The following is a 25,981-nucleotide window of genomic DNA, read 5'->3' on the forward strand; positions in this document are numbered from 1 at the left end:
TCTATGGTGGCCGCCTTTCTTCTTAGCGTGCGCACCGGTCTGGATCTTTCTTCAACATGATGCCTTGCCTCGACTGTTCTGACAGCTTGGTTCGCGATGTCGGGGAAGTCGAGCGGAAGGAGGTGAAGCGCGAGTACGCGAATCCTTTTCTGTAAATGAAGCACGGCAAGTTTCTTCGTGCCTTCATCGAGGTCATCACGATTTGGCTACGTCTTCCAGCAGCTTCGTGGTACGGATAATGCAGACAGCAAGGGAAGTCCTGCACCAAGTCTGGCATCTGCTCGCCAAGGATGTCGTCGATCACTTGGGAGTACATAGGGGTGAGAATAGCGGTCTCGCTGAACGCGTTGTTCTCGATCGTCTTGAGGATTCTTCCGTAGTCGGAGGTCCTTAAGTGCAATGCGAATAGTTTCTTCTTCAATAGAGGTCGTCATGATGTTGGGAGGTTCTGGGGAAGGATGTTCTTGGGAGAGGCCTTATATGGCGTCCAGGTCGTTTCCAAGCTCCGCTTGATTTCTAGACTTATCTTTTGTTAATGTCTTCTATCGCTTATCTATCCAGCCATTGAGGCTAAGATCTTCTCGTTTGCGGGACACGAGGTGCAGTTCTTCACTATCAGAGGGTAAGTGCCGTGATAGGTACGATCTTCATTAATCCTTTGTTTATGATCAGGATCAAGGTTCGTCTTCATCAGAGGGTGGTAATCATTGCCATAATGGAGGGTGCGTTCCGTTATCTCTTGTTGATATGGTCGGCGGATCTAGAGGGTTCCGAGGGCTTGCAGGAGTTTCCGAGGAGTTCGTCTCATGATAGTTTTACCTCATTCCGGAGGATCGTCTTCTTATCTTTGTTGATCAGAGTCGAAGTCGTTCTAGAGGATTCCATGGGTAGGGGTTCGCCTCGTGATAGTTTAGCCTCGTTCCGGAGGATCGTCTTCTTCATCTTTTGTTGAGATCTTTCGGATCTATCTGGATGTCGAAGGGAGGTTCTGTGGATAAGAGATCCGCGGGCTTGCAGGAGTTTCCGAGGGTTCGTTCTGTCTCCGGTTCATCTTCTTTTAACCTTTTGTTGATATAATCTTCATTGGGTGAGGGAAGGTGCGGTGTCCGTGGGTAGGTGCCAAGGCTTGCAGGAGTTTCTTGGGGTCGTCTCCCGAGGAAGGGTCTTCTTAATCTTGTTGATTGAATCTTCATTGATTGTCGAAGGATCGTGGATAAGGGGTTCCAGGGCTGTGGGGGCCGTTCGGGGAGTTCGTCCTTTCTCCTAGTTTTACGTCTTCTCGGACGATCATAGTTTTTAGGTCGTTGCGGACCGATGCGCAGTTTAAGGCCATGCCGGGCCGTCCGTAGTTTACCCTCGTTGCGGAGCATCGTGCAGTTTAAGGCCGTGCCGGGCCTTTGTCGAAGTCGTCATCAAGATCATCAGAGAAGTAGTCGGGAATGGTATTCGTGGTGGGGGGTGTCGTGCGTGAAACGAGAATAAATCAGGGATTTTACCCCCTCAATAAGCCGTTTAGTCTACCATGACTAATCTTCAGTCTAAAAATTGAGGCCGTCGTCAGGGCCTTCGTATTCGATTTCGTTTCCTTCGTCATCAACCATGCGCCAGGAGTGCGTCGATGGTTCTTCTAAATCCAACCATATATTTTCAATGGGATTGGAAGCAGGGTGTGGCGCGTAGAGCGCCCGAGGTTCGGAAGCGAGGTGTATTGGTTCTTCGCTTCGGCCATCATTAGATTCCATATCTGTGAAGCGGATAAATTGCGGTCCGACTTCTTCTTCTTCCTTCTTTATAAGACGAGCAAACTCGTCAGGGTCATTTTCTCTCAGATCCTTCAGGCGATGGGCCTCGTTTATAAGACGAACACGTTCTAAGAACATGTCGAAGTCTGAGTCGGAAGATGGTTCGTGGGCGGGTTCCCGGTGTTGCATCATTGCATCGATGTTATCAGCGGGGATCTCCGCGGAAGGCATGGAGAGGTTCAGGGAATTCGGGATGGGGTTTTCATCGGCTGTGTCGGTATCATCAGCCGGGCTTTCGTAAAACCTGAGTTTCTTGGCTGCAGGTGGTTCTGCCGTTGACACGGCTCTTCCTTTTCCGAGAACGGAGATCGGTTCTCCGGAAAATACGAATTTAGGGGTCTGAGTTGTTTCTGGTTCAGAGGCCAGTCTGGGTGCCTTCGGATAGGCGGTTCTTCTGTCATAACTGCACGTCCTTTTCCGAGGACTGATGCAGGCTCCGCCGAGAACTGATAGGGTCCAGGAGTCTCTTCTTTCATCGGCTGAACAGCCGGTCCGATCTTCTTTGCGGGTGCATCGGGGATGATATAGTCCGTGATTACCGCAGGTCTTACGACCTTCTTCTGAGTTGTCTCCGGATCAGTGGCCGGTCTCTTCTGCTCAAATCGCTTTGCTGCGAGGTCAATACGAGGCAGCGAATCTTTCTTTCACGATTTTAGTAGATCGCTGCTGTGGGGATAGGGAGTTTCACGGATGGCGGGTTTCCGTGCGGTTCCTTCATTGAACCGGTACGATCTTCGTCGTTGGTGCCAAGCTCATAGAAGCGAGGCCACTGGAGAAGGCGCGGGGAGTGGTCGGGGAAACGGACCTTTCCTTTTCTGTGCGCCCCTCTTTTCTTCTTTCTGGAAGAGAGGCGTCTTGCCGTTCTTCTTCCGGTCGGAGTCAATCTCCTTTTCTTTCTTTCGGGAATCTACGGTGCTCTTGAGAGTCACCGTGCCGTTCGTCCAGTTGATGGTGGGGTTGTGGCTGATAAGCCAGGTTGTCCGAGCATGAGCTTCTCTTTCGGAGTAAGCTCAGCAAGGTAGAACCTTTCGGTGCATACCCGTTCGTCGATCTGGAAGGAGAGGGTACAATACCTCTCTATCGGCTTCTTTCCGAAGCTGGATCCGTCAGCGTTAGAGAGCGTGAAAGGCTTCTCTAGCTGGTGCGACGAGATTCTGTGCGTCGTGCAGAAGTCCTTGTTGACAAAGGACTGGCACGCCCCTGAGTCGACGACCATGGATGTCGCGATGGGAGTGTTTCTCGTTCTGGTCATTAGGGTAGGCATTTCACCCGTAGTTCGTTCTTCTTAACTCCGGTTTCTTTGATAGATTTCAACCGGAGGTCTTCTTCGATCATCTTTCTCCGCGGGGTTCTGGGCCATTGAGGGCAAGCCGCGGCTTTGTGGCCAATGACGTGGCATACAAAGCATCTTTTCTCGTTTAGGAAGATACGAGTTTCCTTTTCCCGTAAGGTGGGAAGCAGCCAGGGTGTTTCGGGAAGTTGCCATATTGGAGATGGTTATCTTCTGATCTTCGTAGTGTTCCGAGCAGGAAGTCTTCTACTGTGACAGCGGTTCTTATATTCTTGCGACTGGTCAGGCCGGTACGTTTCGGGGGTTCTCTACAGATCTTCGGTAGCGTTGAAGATAGGTACGATCAGGGATCTGGCGTCACAGATGGGTGACGTGCGAGTTGAACTTTAATCTTTTGTTACGACAAGCGGTCGTGTGCGACTAGGATGATCTAAACAGCGACAACCACGACAGTGGTACCGAGTGCTGAGAGTCGTCGGCCTTTACAAACAAGCAAAGGTTGCGTACTCGAACGTAGCTCGTGGTGGTTAACGAGGGGTTACGCTGAGATGATAGCAGAGGTTACAGACAGTGAGAGGCGTCACTGAAGGTACGAGTCGATGTCGAGCAGGTAGCTTTAGCGGGACAAGGAGTTCAAGGGAAAACCTAGTTGATTAGACTAGTTTCTGGGTAGTACCTAGTAAGATTAAAGTAAGGAACATCTACTTTAATCTTCGACCTTATATAAGGCTACTCTATCGTGTCTAAGCTCAGCCTAAAGCTGGGTTCTAATATGCTTATCTACATGAGTCAGAGATAGCGTCCATGAGGCGGGCTTCTATCGTAGATAGCGTCCATGCGGTACGCTTCCATCAGAGATAGGATCCACGTGGTATCCTTCTATCAGTACATGAGGCAACACGAGGCTTGCCTTCTATCTTGATAACATAAATAGGTCTTCTAGACCTATGTCGTCATGTGTCGTCACGTGCGGTCCAGACCGCTTATCTAAGCCGGCAGTTTGCCGCTTATCGTCTCTCATCTATCATCATCTATCGTCGTCTATCGAGCTGGTGAGACTCCGGTGTCGTCTATCGTCTATAGCCGTGCGGGTGGCAGAGGGCTGTCTGCTGGCGGGGGACTCGTGCCATGTTACTGTAACAAAGGTACGCCGGAGTACTTGATCTTGAAAGTATCTGAAACTTCCACAAGAGTACGGCAGTCAATGGAGCGCAGAAAATCTTACTGCCTTCTACAAATCGTTCACAGTGCCGCCGTCCGCCGTCATCATGTCCACTACCAAGAAACATGCCCGTAACATCGTTCCATTTGGATACAGTCTTCAGCCCTCAATCTGGTCGGAGGATTACGCACCAGAATACCAGACTGAAACAGTAAAAGACCTTATTGACAACCCTTCATTCCCTTTCAAATTCATATTCGGGAATAACTCGAATCACCAAACTCACAAGTTATACCCATTCGAACATCGCGTCATATTGACCGTCGTTCTAAACACCATGTTGACGCTCGGCTTTGTACCTTACATCTCAGACTTCGATGCTTTGTTTTGTACAGCTGCAGCGGCCGTAGAGTGTGCTCTACAGGAGCTAGCAAGCGCGCAGTTAGAAGTGTTCATTGACTTTGGAGTATCTAATTCCAAACCCCGGTACACCTTGTTCATGGAATACATTCGAGACCACATCGAAACTGACCCCGAATTATCGACGCGGTGGAAGGAGTACAAGGACCGGGTCCATGCCAGATTGGTAGAGATATCTAAGTACTGTGTTTGATTTTCCTACGTTCAATTTAGCGTCAGTATACAATTTGACCCGCGGCTTTCCATTGTACTAATACTATCATGTAACCCCTCAGTGAATTGCAATCTCTTACATAATCATAGACGTTGTTTGGCAAGACCTTCAGAAGCAAACAAATGAGTCAGTCACCTAGCTCACTGATTTTCTCTGCGGCATTCCGCACATCAGACAGGTTACAAAATCAAGGACTCATGCTTTCTTTGATGTTGTTGAACCAGGTACGTATCCAAAGGTTGGCGATTTAATTGTATAACAACTAACTTGTGTATTTGGCGACAGCCGCATCATGATTGTGCTGACTTCCCACGATTTCCTGAATTTGAACATCATGATGCCACGGCGGCCTCGCTCAATGGTGTCACATTTGTTCCACAGGCATGAACAGATAAGAGAGAGTAGTTGAAACTTTATGACAAGGAGTTTAGCCTGCATGGCTGATGCAAGGTGAGTTTCTGCTTATTCAAGTTTTGTCTTTGGCTCTGACTCGGAGAAACAGAAGGGTGGAAACCTGAGATCGATTATCATACTTGGTGGAAAATATCCAAACATCGTGCCATCAAAGATTCGCGGCCTCTTACTGCTCGACGTTAGTGTAACGATTTTTCTCGAAATTCTGTGTAAGTGATTTGATCTCGCAGTTTGGAGCCGCGTCCGCCCAATTCTCAGGAAACATATGTTGGAAATGCGAAACATCCGCATGGAAGAAACACTTTATATTTTCGACGGGGGATTTTCCTCCAGGCATGGATCTTGCGCGATCCAAACCATTCGACGACATCATCAAATCACCTGCCCATGTCGTAGTAGAGCGTGATACCTTTTTACCGGCTATCTTCCTAATCTGGTGAGGAACTGGCGGAGACAGGTCGATCAACAATTTGCTGCAATCATCACGAATGGGTATCCAAAGGAATTTGTACCAGCTGGAGACATCCGCCAACTTGTAACCGGTGTCTTTGTCTGCAACGCATGCGAACAGCTCTTCTTCTGGACCAATGCTGTTGCGCACAAGTGCAGCCTTGACTTTCCAAGGGGTCCAAGCAAACAAAAGAACGATTCTTTTAAGGAACAGGTGACCCGCATCGAGTATTTTTCGCTCGGTTCTTCTCCATGGTCTCCGAAGTTCAGGTCCACTACAGCACTAGCCATTCATGTCATCCATAGTTGCTGTCAGGATCCTCGGACCGCTACGCTTGCACACATGGACGATTTCCGTCATGCAATCTCTCTTGACGAACGTCGTGTGTATGTGTCTCAGATTCCTTTTCAATAACTCGTCATCTGATGTGCAATTCTCAGGCGCTTCAAGCCTGGTCTTTGGACACGCCCGACTGAGGCTCACAAGAATTGTGGTGTTAAATCCCATCACATGCCTCGCAGCATCGGGGGGCATCTCCCGAGCCAGCCGAAACTCGAAATTTTAGGCAGCCCAGAGAGGTGTACGTCTATTCCTTACTCATAACCCTTCTTTGCTGATACGTTCATCTCAGCATCGCACACCTCCCAGAAGCCATTCTGGCCGATTTCGCGCCCGTGGTGATGGGCGCATACCACCCCCTTTTGCTTCTAGTAACAACCCCCTCATACGGCTTCAACGCGCGCTTCAGCCCCCCAGGGTTCACAAACACCACCACCGGCTTCCCTTTACGCAACAATCGAGATCAAGCTTCTGAAGGTAGCAAGTCACGACTGCAATCACAGCTCCTATCTGGGAGATACCGATGCCTCCTTTGTCGACGAAGTGTAGGATGTTGAAAGCCTAATTAATCATAATTGACCTAGTGCCCAAACATCATTGCTTGGCTGTGCAGTGCTAGTCAAAGCATGCATTGAAATCGTCGCTTGCTAGACCACTTACAATCGGCCTCAATAAAACTTATAGGACGCAGGAGGTGAGCATCAAGTGCATTTTCTGACATTCCATTCTTTACCCGTTTCAAGGTGCTGTCTGACCATCAATACTCCGAGTCTGCCCAAGTTGTCCTCCATGCGAACGTCTGGCAGTCTCGTCTTTGCTACTCGTCCAACGCTGGGAGCCAGTTCTTCTGATAACATAGAAAATTGTGTTCTGTCACTGTTGCTGGCGTCCACCACCATCAATATTTGCATCTGGTTGGTCTCCAGGTAGTACTGGACGGCTGCGCAGCCGTAGGTCCTGATCAACTTGGCCAATGTTTCCAATTCGATAATTATGTCTGCCCTCCAACCCAACGGCTGTCCTCCTCCACCCGGTGACGGTTTGCACAGTGCGGACAACCTTTATATGCATGGTATATGGTAAAAGTACATTGAATATATCCAGTCTTGGTTCGGTCCCGTTCGTTCTCCCCACCCGTTCGTTCTCTCCCGACCCGTTCGTTCTCAACATATTCGTAAGTTTTGAATTTTTGTGATATATATGTGGCTTACCTCAACGCTAACGCGCACCTCTTAGTCCCAGCAAATACTCCAACTCCCTCATCTCCATCTCGAACACCCTGCGCTCCCTTGCTATCCATAAGACCATCATCGCGCGCACCTCATCTGGCCAGGCCGGAGGCAGGGGATAGGGCGGAATCGGTAAGGCGGGCTCATAGAGCTCTTGACGCACGCGCATTCGCGCGGCGGCCCATCTGACATATAGCATTTCCTTCGACAAGATCAACGCCGTAACTCGCGCGGTCGACTCACTCACCAGTTGCCCCACAGTCAGCGTGAACACCACCTCTCGCGGCCTTGGAGTGTGTTGGAGTAGGTGCTGAGGAATCTGCAGATGAGTCTGTGAGCAGTCCGAATGTTAGAAAATAGGTAGCGCACTTGGTTATTTTGATCTCCTCCTGCATCTCGGTTGTCGCCTCCTCCGTTCGCATTTATGTAGTTATTCATAGCGCTAGAATCGCACAAATGAAAACAACTACAGAGTGAATCGATAGTACTTACAAGTTCGTCCTTGATTATCGGGTATGAGAGAACTGTCCCGATTTGGACAAGGTATGCGTTCCCGGCATTTTCCGGGGCGCGCCACATCTGAGTCAGTGCATGTATCCGAGTCGTATGTACTAGCTAGTAACCTAGTAAGCTATATATTTCTTTGATATTTCTGTCGCGGTTTTCGTTGATTTTAAATGTATATTATTTAAATTTATCGAAAGTAAGTGTTAGTATATTTGCCGACGGTTGTTTGTTCATGTTGAATCCTAAAGCTTCGGCTAGGACCGTGACGCACGATCGTCTCCCGATATCATGTGTTCTTTATTCCTCCTGCCCTCACTCATAATCCCGAAGTCTGGCGTGGCTGCATCAAATTCACCTTCACCACTCCCTCGCTATTCTTGGTGGAGAGTCTTTTACGCCAACCAAGGGTGGAATTATTAATATTATTGATACCAGTACGTGACTACTCTCCTGCACCAATGCCACTGCTGAATCTTGCTCAGAGCGCATCAAATACCCTGATTCAAGCGCAAGGCCACCAGCCAACAAGGTTAATCGAAAATCATCTACTACACCCTCACCTCCACCAGGGCCACCCGCACCAGGAAGCGCTGTACCTAATGGTACCCGTGCCACGAGGCACAATCCTCTGAGGCCAGCAACCGTGCTGATGCCTTGGAGGAGACGTACCACCGTATTGTTCGTGAACGCTCGGAAATTCGCGACCGTTACGTGGAAGTCGAGGCCACTCTTCGAGTCTCGACACTGCAAGCTGTATGGCTCTGAAGAGGAGCAACGCGCTCGTGAGCAGATCACTCAGCTAGAAACAGAGAACTACGCGGTACCTTGAGACTCGCATGGCCGAGTTGGAACAAGCGAAGAGCAGGCTTGCAGAGGTTGAGAATGTGTGGGTCTTTGCTCACGAAGACACTGGTGCGTTTCACGCGCTCACCACTGGCAGTCACGGTCTTGGCGAACTTCTCGATTCGCATCGTGAACTTATTGGCAGACGAAGACCGATTAACGAGAGGACATGTGGAGAAAATAGAGGCTATGGATGTGGAAGCTACCTCTCTTCGGAAGATGCTGAAGGAGGCCCCACAGCGGCAGCTGGAGTTCCGACGCGTCCGCGATGTCGACGATTTCTCGAGCAGGATCCATGTCTGCTCAGCTACGTTCTCCTGATGTCATGTCCGGTTTGCGCAGTGGAACGGCTTCACAGACGGTCAGCGTTGCCGCTTCGGACTGTTCTCAAGACGAGCGGAAGTATACAGACGATAAGAGCAAGCGTGCACTTTGAGGAATCGCAACTCCGAGAGGAGACAAGGCGCGTTCGAGATGCTCATGCATTCTATTTAAAATACTATCATATTTTACACCTGAAGAATGATGCATGAGAACACTCAGCAAGGGGGACCGCTTTACCCTACATTATGATTTAGGCTGCCATGTTGCAACGCTGCAATATTGTCATGAACCCCCATGATCAACGAGATTAGATGAGCAATACTAATGTCGCTTTCCACAAGAAAGCCTTGCATAGCCGTGTGATGCCCAAAAAATTAGAGAACACTTAGCAAGGGGGACACGCTTTTCCCTATGTAGGCTACAACATGATTTAGGCTGCCATGGTGCAATGCTGCAATATTGTCACGGGCTTCGATGACCATTGAGATTAGATGATCAATACTAATGTCGCTTTCCACAAGAAAGCCTTGCATAGCCGTGTGATGCCAAAAAAAATAGAGAACACTTAGCAAGGGGGACACGCTTTTCCCTATGTAGGCTACAACATGATTTAGGCTGCCATGGTGCAATGCTGCAATATTGTCACAAGCTTCGATGACCATCGAGATTAGATGATCAATACTAACGTCCCTTTCCTTGAGAAAGCCTTGCATAGCCTTGTGATGCAAAAATAGTTGTGATAAAATTAGAACGCACAAAGTAGTTAGAACAAATATACTATTACTCCTCGCTGTCTACAAAGGAGAAATGTCACAGCATTGTCATGGGCCGTGCACGTTAAGCTGGATTTGCGGGCATCCATGGGTTTGTATGTACAACTCTAATAGTTCATAGTATAAAAGATGATATGTGGCGAGAACAGATTTGCGACGCAGTATACTTCCCACGGCTACAAAATCAAGGACTCATGCTTTCTCTGATGATAGAACGACATTTGAAGTTCGTATCCGCGGGGTGCTTCTTTCCCGGAGATGTTTTCAAATTTCGATCCAGAATTTCTTTCTGTAGCTGCGCGGCCGAACAACATCTCTTCATCCCCAACTATCAATTTGTCCTCATTAAAATCCCTCAATCCTCTTCATCGCCACATTAGCGCAATCAATGCTACAAGGCTTTTCCATCTCTTCACTGAGGACAAACAATTGCCAGTGCATCTTGCCAGGACTCTTGCGGGCCTGTTATCTGCGCAGCCAGGTTCTGTTATCTGCGGTTATCAGGGCTCTCCAGCCGTTTACTCATTGAACCTGTCTATTTCGAAACATGTCACTCGACACCGACAGGCGTCCAAGTCTCAGCGAGGGGATATGTTGGCGCTGTTGCACCTTCGGCACCTCATTGTACTCGTCAAGGCATGTTATCTTGCAGTTCATAGTAGTCACATGTACTGACTCCTACCTGGACTTTATGCTAGTCTACATAGTCTTGTTCGACTCTTGAGTGTAACCCGTCTGACTTGACGAGTTTCCATACATATGGATTTTCTTCAAGGACCATCATGGTCGTCTAAATCGATCGAGCGCCGATGGTTTGCGCGCCTCCATCGAACCATTCTCGATAGCCTTTGCTACGCGCTTTTCCTCCCGCTGCTTCTCTAATTTTGCACGAATAGCAACCTATATTTGTAGAGCGCACGAACATGAGCACATAATTAATGAATGGAGCGATTGACTGAGGCTCACCGCAGTGGGATCAATGACATTTTTGCGTTGCTTCCGGAGGTATCTGGATTTTGAATATGATGAGTGATAGGCTGCAGTGTCTTATACGGAATACATGCCTTTTGACACTCTTTCCTTTACCGCGCATTTTCCGCTTCTCCTTCTCCATTCGTGACTGTGGTTTAGCATTCTTGTCGCCGTCGCCGTCAGCAACGTCCTCGTCGTCATCATCAACGAGTTCCGTTTCATCTGCTTTGCCCTGGACACGGAGTCGCTCGAGCCGAGGAAGACGAGCGAAGGGAATATCATGCGTGTCATTGACAGCAGTCGTTAATTTTGTTGGCGGTGCAAGAGCTCCGACGAAATCTGGGTCGAGTGTGATCATGTCCGGTTGAATCTAGGTTGATGGATAGTCCATATCAGTGTCACAGCAATGATCTAGACGTTAAGTATACCTTGTCCAATAGACCTTTGACTTCCCTTTCCCTTCTTGCCTTCTTGTTCTCGAATGGATCGGCTTCCATACTATCGAAGTTTGGTTCGCCAACTCCAGGTACAAGAATGCTCGACAAACCAGCATTGTGTCCGATCGTAAGGATGTCTTGAAAAGGGCAAAATCTCACCGAAGTAAGCGGTCGGTGTGGTATTGGGTGTGTGAGGTAAAGAGGTGGCGGTGCTTTAGGTGCATGCGAGGTCTGTATTGATAGTTTTGTATACACCTGGCGCGCAATGGATTAGAACCGGCACGGGCAAGAGAGCAGTAACTCACATTAACACTTCCACCTACAGCGACACTTAACGCACCCCTTGCACTCCATTCCAGCTCGGCGCCGCCACCTCTTGTCGTCCATTCCCGCACAGTGCCCTTCCAATTTCGGCAGTCCCAGACTTTTACAACACCATCCTGACCTGATGTCGCCATATAGCGCCCACCAGAACTCGGATCAACGCTCAGCCCCACAACTGGACCGAAATGTGCTAGGATTTGTACAGCAGGATGAGGAATATTTGGCGTCCAGAGGGTAACAACGCCATTGGAGTGACCGAGGTGTAGCACCGCGTTGTGTTTGTTTTGTGCGAGTGTATGACATGCCCCGAGCTTGGTTCGATGCTCGGCAACGATGTGACCTGTGGAAGTGTCTTGATATTTTAGAAATCCGTTGTTTCCCTAATGTCGATTGAGTTGGCACAAGGTGTCATTGAGTTGGAATAACTGACCACACTAGCGAGCAACCAGTGATATGGAAGAAATTCGAGTCGCGTGGGTTCAATGTGAGCTTTTAGTCGATGTAGCTCGACACCATCACGGTCGTATATAAATACATATTTTTTTTGTGCGACCGCGAAGAATGACTGGTCCTGCAAAAATCTTTATTGAACGATTGAGAGTTGTTACATGCAAGTAACAAGTGACGTACGTGATATCGCGACATGTTTCCTGCAGCTGAAGCTCAGCATGCATGGCTCCCGTTTGCCAGTCAAAGGTCGCGACATGTCCCATGTTGCCAACAATGGCAAGATGTCTACCATTCCTCGAGTATCTCGAGCGATATGGACCACCATCCAACTTCAGCTCCCGTCGTCCCTTGGCAGCCTCCTGACTAGCACTTTGCACGATATCATCCTGGCCTATTCTCCAAGTTCGTTCCAGCTCGGTCTCCACCTGCATTTTCCCTGCCTCGTTCGTCAGCAACAGTTCAGCATCTTCGACAAGTGCTTTTGAACGCGCAGCATGTGCTGCCTGCCGGTTTAGTTTTGTTCTTAGCTTGAGGTCCTTGACGTGCTTATGCTTTGGCACATTGTCTGGTGGTGGAGAGGTAGGTCGAAGGGATTTCGGCAGGGTAGTATTTTGTGCCTTGACAAACAAGGAATCTACAGAAGACGCCATTCATACGCCCTTGCCTGGTGACCGATTGATCACTAGTACTGCTAGAAAGTGATTTGATAAAACTGCACAAGGACATGTAACTCAGCTGACTAAGCTGAACACACTAAGGTCTTCAAATCCAAGTGCATCTTACCCTTACACATCGCCGCTCCAGCGAAACCCTGCACTGCTGAAGCATATTTAATGTAGGGCATTATGACGATTTTGTTGTCGGTTTAATGTTGAATTTACAGGCCTCCCAAAGGTACAACCAGGAAGAAGGCTGCGAACGATGGTTCCACCACTCATACGCCTGTTCGTGCCATTTTATCGCTCGATTCCCTCGCTCAATGAGGAGTATTAGACACTCTCCGAGCAGCTGTCATACCTGCACAGCCCTCGTCCATTCAAGAATCCTAATTACACCAAAAATACGAATCGTCGAACCAAGAACCTGAAAACCGTTCTAGGTCAGGAAAGGGAGAAAGAACGCGTCGAAAGGGAGAGGCGGAGACAAGAGAGAGATAGTCAGGCGATGGATATTGATGAAGTTAAGAAAGAGCTTGTTGAGGTGAACGAGGAAATCTCAACTTGTGAGTTGATCACGGGTTTTCCACTCGGCGAAACTGATTCTTTTAGATCTATCGATAGAAGCACCACCATCTGTTCTGCCACAGAGACACTACTGCGATATTACAGGGCTGGAGGTTAGTGTTCATCTATTTTGCGAGGAAGGATATCGTGTCGATATCAAATCACTAGGCACCGTACACCGATCCTCGGACTGGACTGAGGTATCATGACAAGAGCGTTTATGAACTTATTAAGAACCTTGTAAGAAGTTACTATCTCCCGTTCAAACTTGATTCAAATCGTTTTGCAGAGCCCAAGCGCGGCGAAGGACTATTTGGCTGCAAGGGGCGTAAATCCTGTCGTCCGATAGATAGCCGATCGTTTTTGATTGATATCCCTTCAAATGGATTCATCATCATTCCCACTGTGGCACCGACTGCTATGCAATAGTGGCTCTAGAAAATCGCATGCCCAGGTTTACATGGCTATCTTGGACGCACAATTGTTTGCTTGAGCTTGCATTGCGGCTCCATGGGATATATTAGAGGGTGGATGTGTGACAATGTAGACTTTTCTCCAAATGAATGACATGTCATTCCTCGGTAAGTAAATTATAATCATACAAGTCGGTGAGAGATTGTTTATCATCGTTTCGTAGTTGAACGCGCCTCATGAGGACCATCAATAAATTGACTACCACACACAGTATACCTAAGCATGGCTGGATGGCCGAGTGGTCTAAGGCGCTAGAATCAGGATCTAGTCCGAAAGGGCGCGTGTTCGAATCACGCTCCAGTCAAGAAATTTTGTTTTGCCGCTCCAGGAAGAGAATGTATGCACCTTGCAGGTACTGAGTAACACTGAATATGATACGGAGCGCTCAGCCGTGGCTGGGGATAGTATGAGCATGAGGATGCCCTTATCACATCTTTAAAGTTACATATGAAATGGCCGCGGAGCTTGGCAAGCTTAGGTAGCTTACCCTGTTCGGCATTTGTTGTCACGGTAGACAGCTTGTGTGAATTGGCTCCCCATGTCATTGCATGATACACGCACTGCATTGATCATGACAGTCTCAGTGATAAGATTCAGAGGTGCGATTTATTAACCATTGCTAGTATAAATGAGGTAAGGCCCTGAGTTTTTTTCTGAACCCATTTGCTCGCATGTCGACCAGTGAAGTTCTCCCCCAAGGCGCAGGCTATGGCGTTGGTGAGTTGGTTTCTGATTCACATGTTTCAAACACTAATATCCAATAATATTACCAGTCATTGGTAAAACACATTTTAATCCGTTTGTTGTCATTTGCTGAAGATATCCAGGGATTGGACTGTTCTTCAGTGCTTTCATGGTGGGTTTGACGGCTCTACAGGCACGCTACACAGGTGTCTCTCCCAAAGATTCCGAGGAGTTTTCGTCTGCTTCACGCTCAGTGAAGCCTGGGCTTATTGCCTCTGGAATTGTCTCTGCTTGGACCTGGGCAGCAACGCTAGTATGTTTATGTTCAAACATCCATATCCACGTGTGGCTTAGCGCACGATATTACTTAGCTCCAGTCTAGCGCTGTCGCTTATAGATATGGCATTTCGGGACCATGGTGGTATGCCGCAGGTGCGACAGTACAAGTCCTCTTGTTCGCGCAGCTTGCCGCAAAACTAAAGCTTAATGCTCCCTACGCACACACCTGGCTTGAGATTGTTGCAGCGCGATGGGGAACTACAGCGCATCTTATTTTCATGGTTTTCGGTCTTGCGACAAACTTGATTGTGTCTTCAATGCTTGTCTTGGGTGGTTCGGCTACTGTGACGAGTTTGACTGGGATGAGCACCATTGCTGCGTGTTTCCTCATCCCGCTGGGTGTTGCCATTTATGTCGTCGTTGGTGGAATGCGTTCCACACTGCTTTGCGATTAGTAGGTCGATGTCATACATGCCACGTTCCCTGACTCATCATTTTATTTTCAGTACACATACCACAGTCCTCTTCGCCATCATCTTCACGTTTGTGTTCACCGTATATGCAACCTCGGACTACATTGGTTCTATCGGACGCATGCACTATTTGTTGAGTGAGGTATCCCAGATCACACCCGTGGCCGGTAATGCTGGTGGCTCGTACCTGACTCTCCGCTCCCAAAATGGCCTTATCTTCGGCGTTATCAACCTCATTGGGAACTTCGCAACTGTCTTCCAGGATCAGGCGTATTGGCAGCGCGCTATTGCCAGCAGACCTTCTACGACTGTCAAGGCGTACCTTATCGGTGGCTTGGCATGGTGAGTTGACGTGTCTTTACCAGTATGTGCCGGCATTTCTGATTCAAGCGTAGGTTTGCTATTCCATTTGCGTTCTCAACGACGCTTGGGCTAGCTGCAGTGGCTTTTTCTGCAGTGCCTGCTGCCAACTCTTTGTCACAAGACCCATTATCAAGCAGCTTTATTCCCATGCTTGCGCCGCTCTCGCAAGGTGCTATCTCAGAGGGTCTTCCAGCTTCGCTAGCTGCTGCGACGTTGCTTGGGAAATCGGGCGCAGCTGCACTTCTTGTCGTCCTGTTCCTGGCTGTGACCAGTGCCACGAGTGCGGAGCTCATCGCGGTCTCTTCTATTTTAACTTACGATGTCTATGTGGTATGTTCCTATCCAGCATTCGGCGCCAAAATTGCTTACCAATGATTATATAGAGATATATCAATCCGAAGGCTACGGAACAACAAATTCTACGCATGAGTCATGCAGGGGTAAGCATCTTTTTTTAGCAGACCTAATCTCCTCATGAACTGTCATGGATAGGTTGTTATCTTTGCACTTGTGATGGGTATCGCTGGTGTTATTTTCTACTACATCGGAGTGTCCATGGGTTGGCTTTATGTCAGTACCTATATCCGTGCTATGCATTGTGCCTAACATAGTTTGCAGACATTTATGGGAGTCATCCTCGGCTCTGCTGTCTGCCCAATTGCACTTTGCATTACCTGGAAAAAAGCTAATAAAGTGGGTTGTATTAGTGGTGCGCTCGTTGGTTTTGCCGCAGGTATTATTGCCTGGCTGGTCACCACCTCTACGCTTAACCAAAAAGTTATCAATGTCACCGTACGTTTCTTAAGTTTCTATCGTTTCACCTCTTTGACCCTATTGCGTGATCAGACGAGCGGAGGTTAGATGACCGCCAATTTCAATATTGTCGAAGCTGAATTAACCCAATGATTAATAGGCAACTACGAAATGCTTGCAGGAAACCTTGCATCGATCGCTGTTGGTGCTATTATCTCAACTGCCATTTCACTTATCGTGCGTAATTGTTTCATCCCTTGAGATCATGAGCTGATTGATCCTGAAGTGGCCAGATGACTACGATTTTGCTTCGACTCGTGCAATCAATGGGCGTAGTGCCGCTATTAGTAGAAATGTCAACGACGAACTAGAGGAGTCAGAGGATGAGAAGAAAGTTCCAGATGTGACAGTGTCATCCGTGTCAAATGAGGCGCAAATCGATCCGGAGCTGGACCCAGTCGCCCTAAATAAGGCATTTAAGTTTGCTGCCAGGGCATCAATAGTACTTGTTCGTGCTTTAATGCTTCCTTGTAACTGCTCATATACTGAAGCTGCTTGATCTACAGACTTTGGTACTGCTGATACTTATCCCTCTCCCCCTCTTTGGTGCCCAGACGGTCTATAGTGTTACCGGCTTTTCGGTATGGGTGATAGTTGGTATTATTTGGACATTCATGTCGGCGTTCGCAGTCGTGTTATACCCCCTGTGGGAAAGCAGAGCTGCCCTTCGGCTCATTTCGAGAGGAGTGGTCAAAGTAAGTGTGGTATTTTTATGTTAGGGCTCATCTAATGGTACGCAGGATATTTTTTCTCCTGGGAGTGGTAAATTTGTTGCGCCATCTTCGATAAAGGAGCCTGGCGAATAAAATTTTGTGACAGCTTTTTTGGAAAATCTTTTATCTGTCCCTGCAGCCGCACATGATATAGGTGGACAATACATAAAGTATATGTAGTGCTGTAGGCAAGTCACTCGTTCATTCTATACTACGGACGAGAATATGGCTCTACGAGCTTTCGATGTGTGCTAGTTGTCGCGTTCTCTTGATTGTGTAATTCACCCATGCCAACTAAGCCACCAACTTTGAAGTCACGAAAGCACAGATGCTTGTATAACGAGCTAACCGAAGATTATAGTCATGAGGTAACAATGAAAAAACCCTATATGATCTACCTCGCTCGTTGTTTATTCAGTGCATGAAAGCATTTGATCATAACTCTGGGTAAATTTCCCGTGCATGAGTATATCAGGTCATCGGCGCCGAGCTGCTCCAAGAGCTGGGGAAGATCTAAAAGCTTCGAGATGCTGGTTGGCCTCGGGCCACCCGTTCTTATACCTCTCCCACCCCACCGGTGACCTAGTCCATGCAAGGAAAGATGGAAAAAATAGACATGCACACGCGTAACATCCGCAGATTATGTTGAAGAGACTCAGTTGCAAGACCGAAATCGATACACGTACTAGTATCGATCATTACTTACAGGTAAGCAAGTGAGGATAGAAACAAAGCATTGCGAATAGTCTACAGTAGATGGACGAAGGTGACCCAAAAACATCAGAAAGCGGACGTGCGGACAACTTGACATGGCTTCCACAGAAAGGTCGTCGTCGAGGTAAATGGGGTAATGAATGTGAATCCAAAGGGTTTTCACAGCTGCGTGGAACAAAGAAGCTGCCTGAACATTGTCATAAGACATACCCAATTCCCCATAAGACCATGACCGCTCGTTAGAGTCGATTTTGATGTGTTTGGGGGTCCGGTGTCCATTACACTGTAACAGTGCACAAAAAACGTTGCTCGGCCTCCGCCCTGGTCCAACCGAGGATATGCCGCAGCATTTCGAACCCTTGTGAGCGGAATTCCGAGTGTCGTATCGCTGTGGTAATGTCCATTGTCCGCGGCAGTTTCTAAGATCAAAGAAAGAGCCGTGAGCTTGAGGAAAGCCTCGAATTTGAAGGGTGATGGTTCAACGTTCAACCGGGAAATCGTCCCACAATAGCTGAGTCTGAGAAGGGTAGGGGTGTCGGAGAGGTGCTTCCATACTGCTCAGTCGAGTGGTGCATTGCACGACAGATTTACAAGCTGCTTGTACGAACGGACGATGTCAGACACCAGGGATAGCTCATCTGGTGTGTCATCACAAGACCTATTGATGAATAAGTCCTCCAAGGCAGCACAACGGGCTACAGCAGATTTTGTGTTCGAAGACAGGGTTGATATTGACAAACGGCGCAGCGTAGGGAAAGAGAGGAAGTGCACGTGTCTGGTATCTGGGACGACAACAAGTTGAGTCGCTTGACAATCCCGGCGGCATGTCTCGGCAACTAGTCGCAACTTCAAATCTGCCGCGACTAACTGTTAATAACACTGTTGAAAAGTCATCGTGTCCCAAGGCCTGTTGAAAATTGTGAATAAATCCAGGGCGTGTGGGAACATTTTGAATCAACTTGTGAGGCTCGAAAAAGTACAATCGGACCCCTTCCGACCCCGCCAGCCTTAATTTGAACTCCATGCCAGACAAACGGACAGGATCGAAGTTCACATGGGCGATACGTGCTAACCAGATTGCTCAGACACTTGTTGACATGATTCAAATTGGACAGTAGTATGACATTCATTGCTGGGCTGAAAAGATGAGACCACGAAAGGAACCCTATCGACCGACAACCGACGGTGAAGTTTCGTGACATCAACAGAGACCTTCTTCGTGCTGTTACCACATGAGTCAAACAAACTACCAATGACGTGCCTGCCGAGGACACTGGACACGGCAGTGACAACTCGGAGGACTTTTGGATGGACCAGAACAAAGCGCCATTGTCGAAAATGAGGCCCGTTGACTGGATATTCTAATTTTTCACATTTTTTCACTGCGAAATCATTATTCACACTGTTGATAAATATTTTTCAACCGGTTAATAACTATTAGTTGAAAATTGTTTAAAACACCTGTTGATAAATGGTCTGAGGCAGTCTGTTTATAAACAGCTGTTGAAAAGTCGCGGGGATTTTTCAACCGTACCCTAGAACAGATGTGCTCTGTATCTTTCGTACTATGTTTGGTGTGTGCCTGCAAACACTGATATTATTGGTTCATCGTGCTCAGTGTCGTGTGGGTCATGAGCCACCTTCCCCAAAATGGCCAGTGACTGGTTCTTGCCCTGGACTGTCAACACTGTAACCAGCAGCGCTTTTGCTGCCTTTACTGAACTAGCACAATCGGCGACCATCGTATTCATAATTTCAGCAAGCAAGCCTCGAGGCCCCCGCAAACACAGCGAAATTGGTCCTGCCAGGTCATCCAGTCACCTACACCATTGACACTAAGATTCTGATTTTATCTCCTCACCCCCAACTGTCTATTCGGTGCGTCGATCGAGCTGTGATTCGCTGTTCACAATTTTGCAAAGCACAGTGGTCCATTTGGTGCTTATAACGACAACACATCCAACAACTATCAAAGCACCTTCTCTGAACATCCATCACATCTTCGCTTCATCATGTCTCATGCGCATATTCTACGACCCCTTCGACAATTTATTTGATACTCTATCACTGTCGAGTTGGAGGGCAATACTAAAAGCCTTGAGTCATCGCCGTGTACCACAAGGAAGCATATCATAGCCTTCATGTGTCTGGCATTCGATCTGCGCCAACACATGGATGGACCTACACGGGAGCTTTGAAACTGAGACAGTGACCGCAACAGTCGAGCCTCCCGCTCTCGAACAACAAGATACCAACGTCGAAGCCCATGGGAAACGCTTGTCAATATTTTGGGATTTCAAACGTTCGGAGAACCATGGCAAGGGCGCAGATATACGGTGCAGGAATGCTCGTATGGCCGGTTCTCTACTAGACACGGCGATTGCATCGTCCAGAGCTGAGGATGTCCACGCGAAGATGAAGAATTGCTGATGTGCAACTATCAACAATGAGAATACGGTGCGACTTTCGTAACCTGCCCATGAAATTGCTGAGCATGATGAAGGTCCGACAATGACGTTCTTTGCTCATCTAATGGAGCTCGCTTTCAACTCGCAACCTTTACCGGCTATGACTGGACTTAGGAGTGAAAAATATCACTGAAATAAATGGCCATCGACACAAGTCTGTACAATCTGACCAGGAATCGGGCTTCTTGCGTGTTACAGGCTTGTCTCCCGTATGCGATTCCTCTTTCACGATATGGATGGCGTAATCACACAGCATGAGTCAAGATATTCCGGAGTGGTGTACCTATTACTGGCTGCAATCATTGGACGGACTTGAGTATGCTCTTGATCAAGGGGAGGGAGGGAGGGAGGTGCCAGACTACAGGCTGATTCTCATGAAGACAGCGAGCGCAATTGATACTAGAGCACGCACTATAAATTATTCTTACAAGATGAAGTAATATATGTATAGACATGTACGGTACGATAATGCGATGTGGCACCCCAATTACCCTCATGTATGGGCTTCATCATTCGCAAGCTTAATTGTTAACATTCTGCTTGATGAGCGCGACGGCTTTCGCAGGGCGAGGCTTGATAGAACCTTTGAAGGGCTTCGGATGGCCGATTGTGACTATCTAGACCAGTGCCGGACGTGATAAGATCTGGCATATATGATCGTGCCTGATGTCGATGATGCCTGAATCGACCTCAATATCGTTCTCGACGACTTTGAAGATATCGAATACGGCCAGTGGAGGAAGACGACAAGGATTTGCCGGTCTAGACGGTGTTTGGAACATTGCATCTTGGGTCTGGTTTGCATACATCTGCATTGGTGGCAGAAAGTCTTGACAACTTTCCGGCTCGTCATCGTCCTGTAGCGTGATTTGAGCTGGAGGTAGAGGTGTATGGACCTTGAACAGTTTCGTTTCTGGAAGTGGAGTTGCAAATACAGCAGTAGAAGCCGAACTCGAAGCTTTCGACGGCGTACACGACCCACCAAAACCTGCACAGGTGCCTGATTGATGAATACGTAAAAACTCGGCCGCGCTCCAGGTTGTGCAGGTGGAGCAGAAACAGCTTCAGTAGTCCACTCCCCATCATCCTTAACCTCCCTGTTGTCTAACTGATCTCCGGGTCAGGTGACGCGATGCCCGGCTTCCGTCGTGATGTCCAGCTCCCACCAATCGATCGGTATGTCTCCTGCTCTTGGAAATTCGGGACTATGCAGCCACTCGATTTATCCATGCAACTTTCTGTCCCATGACGCTGATATCATGAAGTCTGAGTGCGGTGATTATGGTTACGAAATCTGGTTTTATCCGCAGCGATCCTAGCTTAGGGATTATTGAGTTCACCAGAGAATTTGATTTCAACAAAGAGAACAGAAATGCGGCAAAATTAATGGCAAGAACGATGATGAAAGTCATGAAGAGACTTGCCCTCGTAAAGGAGACTGGGATCTTTGAATGCTCTGGGAGTCCATACATCAGATGAGTTAAATAGTGAGAACCGCGGACAAGCATCGTGTACACCCCGTAGTAGTCATTTCGAAAAGTTGTATCAGCCGGAATCCGAGTAAAGCGTCGAGCTCCATTTAGTCCAACATGGTCGATAGAAAGATGCTATCAGTTGTTGGTAAAAATGACACCAATTAGAAAAGGCGAACAAAGTTGAGTCGGAGCAAGGATTACTTCGGCCCTCTTCTGATCTCACAAAGTCCGAATCGCATACTATGTAAGTAGGACCAGCAGGGTCATTCGAAAGCGTCCGCGGGCAAGGATAGGGCATGTCCGAATGACCTGGACCACTAAGTACTGTCCAGAGTCGGACTTCACCCAAGTTGGGAAACTTTGTGTTGAATTCGTCGACTGGGAGCATTAATGGAAGGAATACAAATGGTGGGAAGCTTCCCATAGAAGATGCACTCGTTCAACCACTTACATAAGCTCTACATACGGTTCGAGCTCGATCTACGATAAATTTTGTAGAGAGTTGGCCATTGCAAATTGCTTTCCGATCGCACTGCAAGAATCGTCGGCATTGGGAAACTTTGTCGGTTAAGACAGAGTCACGGAACTTTGGTAGATCTAGAATCGATATTGGGCTAGGGTTGTGTTGTGCACAGCTAGTAGCCTCATGGCTTCCTGATGGTTAATTCGGTTAAGTACTCGACCGCCTTCCTGCCCTCCTTCGCTTTCCTACATCTCCTCTCACCTATCCTCTAGTTCCCCCTAGCTGAATCTTACACGCAAAAAGCCCTATCCTCTGACCTTGCCATCTAATCGAAATGCCCTTTCCATTGTTCCAGAGTTTCGGAAAGATCATTGCAATTCGTTTGAAGCGCCCTAAAAACCAAGGACACACACAACGCAACTCGACAACCGCCGGCCATGAGGGCGATACTTCTATCCCTACAGACCTCTCTAATTTCGTTCCTGCACCAATGCACTCTTCGAATTCTTCGCCAGTCCATCCCGTTTCTACAGATAGTCAACCAGGTCTCGAAAAAAGATTCCCCGGCTCTCCCTCCGCAGTGTACCCTTGGGGTGCATCTCCTGCCCGTGAAGCTTCTGACATCGCTCAGGTAGCTTTGCCCTTGGTACAGGCTTTTACTGGTATAATTCCACTTGTCGGTGCTCCGATGAACGCAGCTATTGGCGGATTGTTGGGAATCCTTCAAGTTATAAATGTGAGTGATTATCGAATGCTGAGATGTTTCTGGATCTCAAGGGCCATCACAGAGATGCGATCAGAACAGGGCGGCCTTGGATGACCTGACATCGCGACTCTATGGACTATACTGCCATTTGTGCAACGCCCCACCTGCCCTGGATCCTCTTGAACATTCTCGGAGAGACATCTTAGCTAGGTAAATCCATTATGAATGTGTGCTTGAATTTACCCAACACTAAGCCGCACTCAGAAAGCTGGAAGACACTTCAGTCCGCCTGAAAAAGTTGCAAAAACATCGTTTAGCATACGCATCTGTCACACAGGCTATCACCGGATGCTCAACTGACATCGACCGTTATCTAAAGGAGTTTATGGTTGTGTTCTACCCCCTAGAGATACTTGCATTTGCTCACTACTCTATGGTCAGGTGTCGTCCCTAATGCAAAGTCAACGTGAAACACACGAACTGCTTATAATTTCAAGGAGGCGGGAGGAGGATCTTCAGAACATCGAACAGTCCTTCGCAGCACTATCTTTATCGCCTTTACCCGGAAGCGTCGCGCCTGGCTGCGTGACGCTAGTAGACGCAACAGGCCGCCACCAAGCAATATCAGTGAACTGGTGCACCTCATATCAGGTCCGCTCGCTGGCCTAAAAATCGTTCTTGTAGAAGCTTACTCGTCAAATTGTCTTTAGCAACTCAATTGCATGCTCCGAGTTCTGTTTGAACGCGATGCAATCGAAGCCCAAATTCAAAGACGATACATAGAAGAAGGAAAGTACGATTTGTGCATCGACGAGGGCAAACAAGTGACTTTACTTACAAGCCACAATTGGTCGAGCATTGAACCAGGCACGAAGATTGTGATGAGGGTTACCATTCAACAGGGGACGTCATCACTATCTGGAGTCGACTATCAATGTCATTTTTGCGGCGCTGTGAATCGCCTTGGTGCTAGATCTGTGAAATATAAGTCTCGAGGGCGGACTGTTTGCTCGACTGAATGGTGAGTATGTTTGTTTTCTAGGTCCTGATGATGCCTAACGATGAGAAGTCGAGAATGCAAACGATGCTTCCAGATCACCCGTAGCTTGGTGAACCTGAGAAAACAATCTTCTAACAGTGACTCCAACCACAAGACTGACGCAGAAATGCTTCTTGTTCGCAACTTTCATGTCGAGCAAAGTGTATGTCATCATGGTACTTCGCTAGCAATCTTGAGCTGAGATCACGATGTACCTCCCGCTCTCAGGAAGTGCGTGATGTGGTCTTTCTACCTTCTTAGGCGACGCTGACGGTGCCACGGCCATGTCCCGCTCTCAGTATGTGCGTGATGTGGTCTTTCTACCTTCTTAGGCGACGCTGACGGTGCCACGGCCATGTCCCGCTCTCAGTATGTGCGTGATGTGGTCTTTCTACCTTCTTAGGCGACGCTGACGGTGCCACGGCCATGTCCCGCTCTCAGTTGGTGCGTGATGTGGTCTTTCTACCTTCTTAGGCGACGCTGACGGTGCCACGGCCATGTCCCGCTCTCAGTTGGTGCGTGATGTGGTCTTTCTACCTTCTTAGGCGACGCTGACGGTGCCACGGCCATGTCCCGCTCTCAGGAAGTGCGTGATGTGGTCTTTCTACCTTCTTAGGCGACGCTGACGGTGCCACGGCCATGTCCCGCTCTCAGGAAGTGCGTGATGTGGTCTTTCTACCTTCTTAGGCGACGCTGACGGTGCCACGGCCATGTCCCGCTCTCAGTTGGTGCGTGATGTGGTCTTTCGACCTTCTTAGGCGACGCTGACGGTGCCACGGCCATGTCCCGCTCTCAGGAAGTGCGTGATGTGGTCTTTCTACCTTCTTAGGCGATGCTGACGGTGCCACGGCCATGTCCCGCTCTCAGGAAGTGCGTGGTTTCCTCTGCTGGGCTTATTACCACTCGTTGACCCTCACACGACCAGACACGATTTTTACGCCATTTTCGTGAGACCTCGGCCAAGTACCACGGACTAGGGCATGTCACGCCCTCACATGGTATGTGATCTTGTCTTTTGTGCTACATAATGAATACTAACTCTTTCATTGCACTAATAGACAGTGGGTGCCTTTATATTAAGCAATTTCCGAGTATGTCTTTGTACTGATTGCATGTAGCGCACAGCGGTATCGAGGAGATTGAGTAGGACAGTCATCAAGACGAAGAGGGGGATGTGACATGGTTTCTAGAATTGATCTTGTCCCCTGAGCCGCAGCTTGAGCGGCACGTTGCGACAGTGAGTCATGCCTCTCCTTATGCTTTGGTATCATGGTTGATGGTGCAATGCCTAGTTCGGAGACAATCAGTATAGTTGTGTTTGGACAAATTTTCGTCCTACTCCAGCCATGTAGAATGTTTGAACTTATCTAAAAATGATCGATCGTGCCTAGTCTTGCTTGTGGTCCAATCAGCAGGAGTTGGAGAGCCTGTCGAAACGAGCAATCATTGCTGTCGATAATTAATATTAGGAGGATGTATGAATGTGGAACGTACTAAGCAGCTTGAATCTGTTCGTTTAACGGTGGCCTCGAAGGCTAATTCATGGATATCCCTGATGGAGCCAAAGAGATGTCATTTCGTTGCCGATCATGATTGATGACAGACGTATCATTTTCTGCTATGCAGTCAAAGCCCAAGGTCATATCGGAGCGCGCGTTATGATGGAAGTAAAAAAGGGTGCGACAACGGTAACGATAAAGAGAATTAATATTACTGCCTGCGCGGTACTTGATATCAAAGGGTAGTGTAGGAACTCTGGAGTGGTTCTCGTCATAGAGCCAGTGTTTGATGGGGTGCAAGGGACGGTTGACGAGGCAGAGGGACTTGGAAGAGGGTTGGTTGATAGTCACTGATTTTTCAACCCCGTTCCTTGTCTCTGAGGAAGTAGAGAACTATCGAGGTATGCCGTAGACGAACTTGATATCGTTGTGATTGTCTAAAACTTCAGAGGGAGCTGTGGATGCTGGACCGCGACAAGTACTAGGGATCTTTGACCAAGTGCATGTCAAGAATGAGTATGAGTATCGATTTATGAAATATACCTCATTATGTCTGCGCACTGGCAGTAGTTGCAGGGTCACCGGCCTAGGCGAATCGCAGGTGCTACAAGGAAGTAACAAATGCCATGAGATATCAAAGTGA

General features: G+C 48.1%; 7 protein-coding genes and 1 non-coding gene across 8 annotated transcripts; 6 read left to right on the forward strand and 2 right to left on the reverse strand.

The window, feature by feature from the left end:
• Positions 1-4,361: 4,361 nt before the first annotated feature.
• F5147DRAFT_656501 (uncharacterized protein) lies at positions 4,362-4,868 on the forward strand (the record flags this gene model as incomplete). Its single annotated transcript, XM_041434120.1, has 1 exon — positions 4,362-4,868. The coding sequence occupies one exon, from the start codon at positions 4,362-4,364 to the stop codon at positions 4,866-4,868; it is 507 nt and encodes a 168-aa protein (XP_041288277.1).
• Positions 4,869-5,382: 514 nt separating this feature from the next.
• Positions 5,383-7,901, reverse strand: F5147DRAFT_817021 (uncharacterized protein; the record flags this gene model as incomplete). Its single annotated transcript, XM_041443588.1, has 9 exons — positions 5,383-6,036; positions 6,097-6,226; positions 6,396-6,537; positions 6,615-6,654; positions 6,813-7,152; positions 7,183-7,255; positions 7,323-7,524; positions 7,570-7,641; positions 7,815-7,901. The coding sequence occupies 9 exons, from the start codon at positions 7,899-7,901 to the stop codon at positions 5,470-5,472; spliced, it is 1,653 nt and encodes a 550-aa protein (XP_041288278.1). The 3' UTR covers positions 5,383-5,469.
• Positions 7,902-8,665: 764 nt separating this feature from the next.
• F5147DRAFT_778200 (uncharacterized protein) lies at positions 8,666-8,993 on the forward strand (the record flags this gene model as incomplete). The annotated part of the gene is made up of 2 exons (XM_041442092.1): positions 8,666-8,741; positions 8,770-8,993. 2 exons carry the CDS (start codon positions 8,666-8,668, stop codon positions 8,991-8,993), a joined length of 300 nt encoding a protein of 99 aa, XP_041288279.1.
• Positions 8,994-10,394: 1,401 nt separating this feature from the next.
• On the reverse strand, positions 10,395-12,679 carry F5147DRAFT_715971 (WD40-repeat-containing domain protein). Its single transcript, XM_041438572.1, has 7 exons — positions 12,133-12,679; positions 11,933-12,083; positions 11,484-11,882; positions 11,170-11,433; positions 10,834-11,111; positions 10,736-10,778; positions 10,395-10,669 (listed from the first exon to the last, which is right to left on the reverse strand). Exons 1-7 carry the CDS (start codon positions 12,600-12,602, stop codon positions 10,550-10,552), a joined length of 1,725 nt encoding a protein of 574 aa, XP_041288280.1. The 5' UTR covers positions 12,603-12,679; the 3' UTR covers positions 10,395-10,549.
• A 22-nt stretch (positions 12,680-12,701) lies between these two features.
• Positions 12,702-13,973, forward strand: F5147DRAFT_715973 (YL1 nuclear protein C-terminal domain-containing protein). Its single transcript, XM_041438573.1, has 7 exons — positions 12,702-12,787; positions 12,836-12,896; positions 12,946-13,174; positions 13,221-13,288; positions 13,344-13,415; positions 13,465-13,756; positions 13,813-13,973. Coding segments are annotated over exons 1-6 (492 nt in total). The 5' UTR covers positions 12,702-12,785; the 3' UTR covers positions 13,525-13,756; positions 13,813-13,973.
• F5147DRAFT_t109 lies at positions 13,874-13,953 on the forward strand. The gene has a single exon. It is a non-coding gene; the product is annotated as a tRNA-Leu (tRNA).
• Positions 13,974-14,271: 298 nt separating the features above from the next.
• On the forward strand, positions 14,272-17,292 carry F5147DRAFT_715975 (urea transporter). The gene is made up of 14 exons (XM_041438574.1): positions 14,272-14,366; positions 14,423-14,428; positions 14,477-14,646; positions 14,705-15,066; positions 15,119-15,427; positions 15,481-15,778; positions 15,832-15,888; positions 15,941-16,018; positions 16,067-16,240; positions 16,295-16,304; positions 16,362-16,438; positions 16,488-16,709; positions 16,768-16,956; positions 17,002-17,292. Exons 1-14 carry the CDS (start codon positions 14,321-14,323, stop codon positions 17,065-17,067), a joined length of 2,064 nt encoding a protein of 687 aa, XP_041288282.1. The 5' UTR covers positions 14,272-14,320; the 3' UTR covers positions 17,068-17,292.
• Positions 17,293-22,315: 5,023 nt separating this feature from the next.
• On the forward strand, positions 22,316-24,382 carry F5147DRAFT_375022 (uncharacterized protein). Its single transcript, XM_041429451.1, has 8 exons — positions 22,316-22,830; positions 22,883-23,010; positions 23,065-23,188; positions 23,242-23,451; positions 23,511-23,821; positions 23,870-24,002; positions 24,068-24,283; positions 24,352-24,382. The coding sequence occupies exons 1-7, from the start codon at positions 22,429-22,431 to the stop codon at positions 24,098-24,100; spliced, it is 1,341 nt and encodes a 446-aa protein (XP_041288283.1). The 5' UTR covers positions 22,316-22,428; the 3' UTR covers positions 24,101-24,283; positions 24,352-24,382.
• Positions 24,383-25,981: the final 1,599 nt, after the last annotated feature.

The sequence above is a fragment of the Suillus discolor genome (genome assembly GCF_016758755.1).
Source record: "Suillus discolor strain FC423 chromosome Unknown F5147scaffold_68, whole genome shotgun sequence".
NCBI lineage: Eukaryota > Fungi > Basidiomycota > Agaricomycetes > Boletales > Suillaceae > Suillus > Suillus discolor.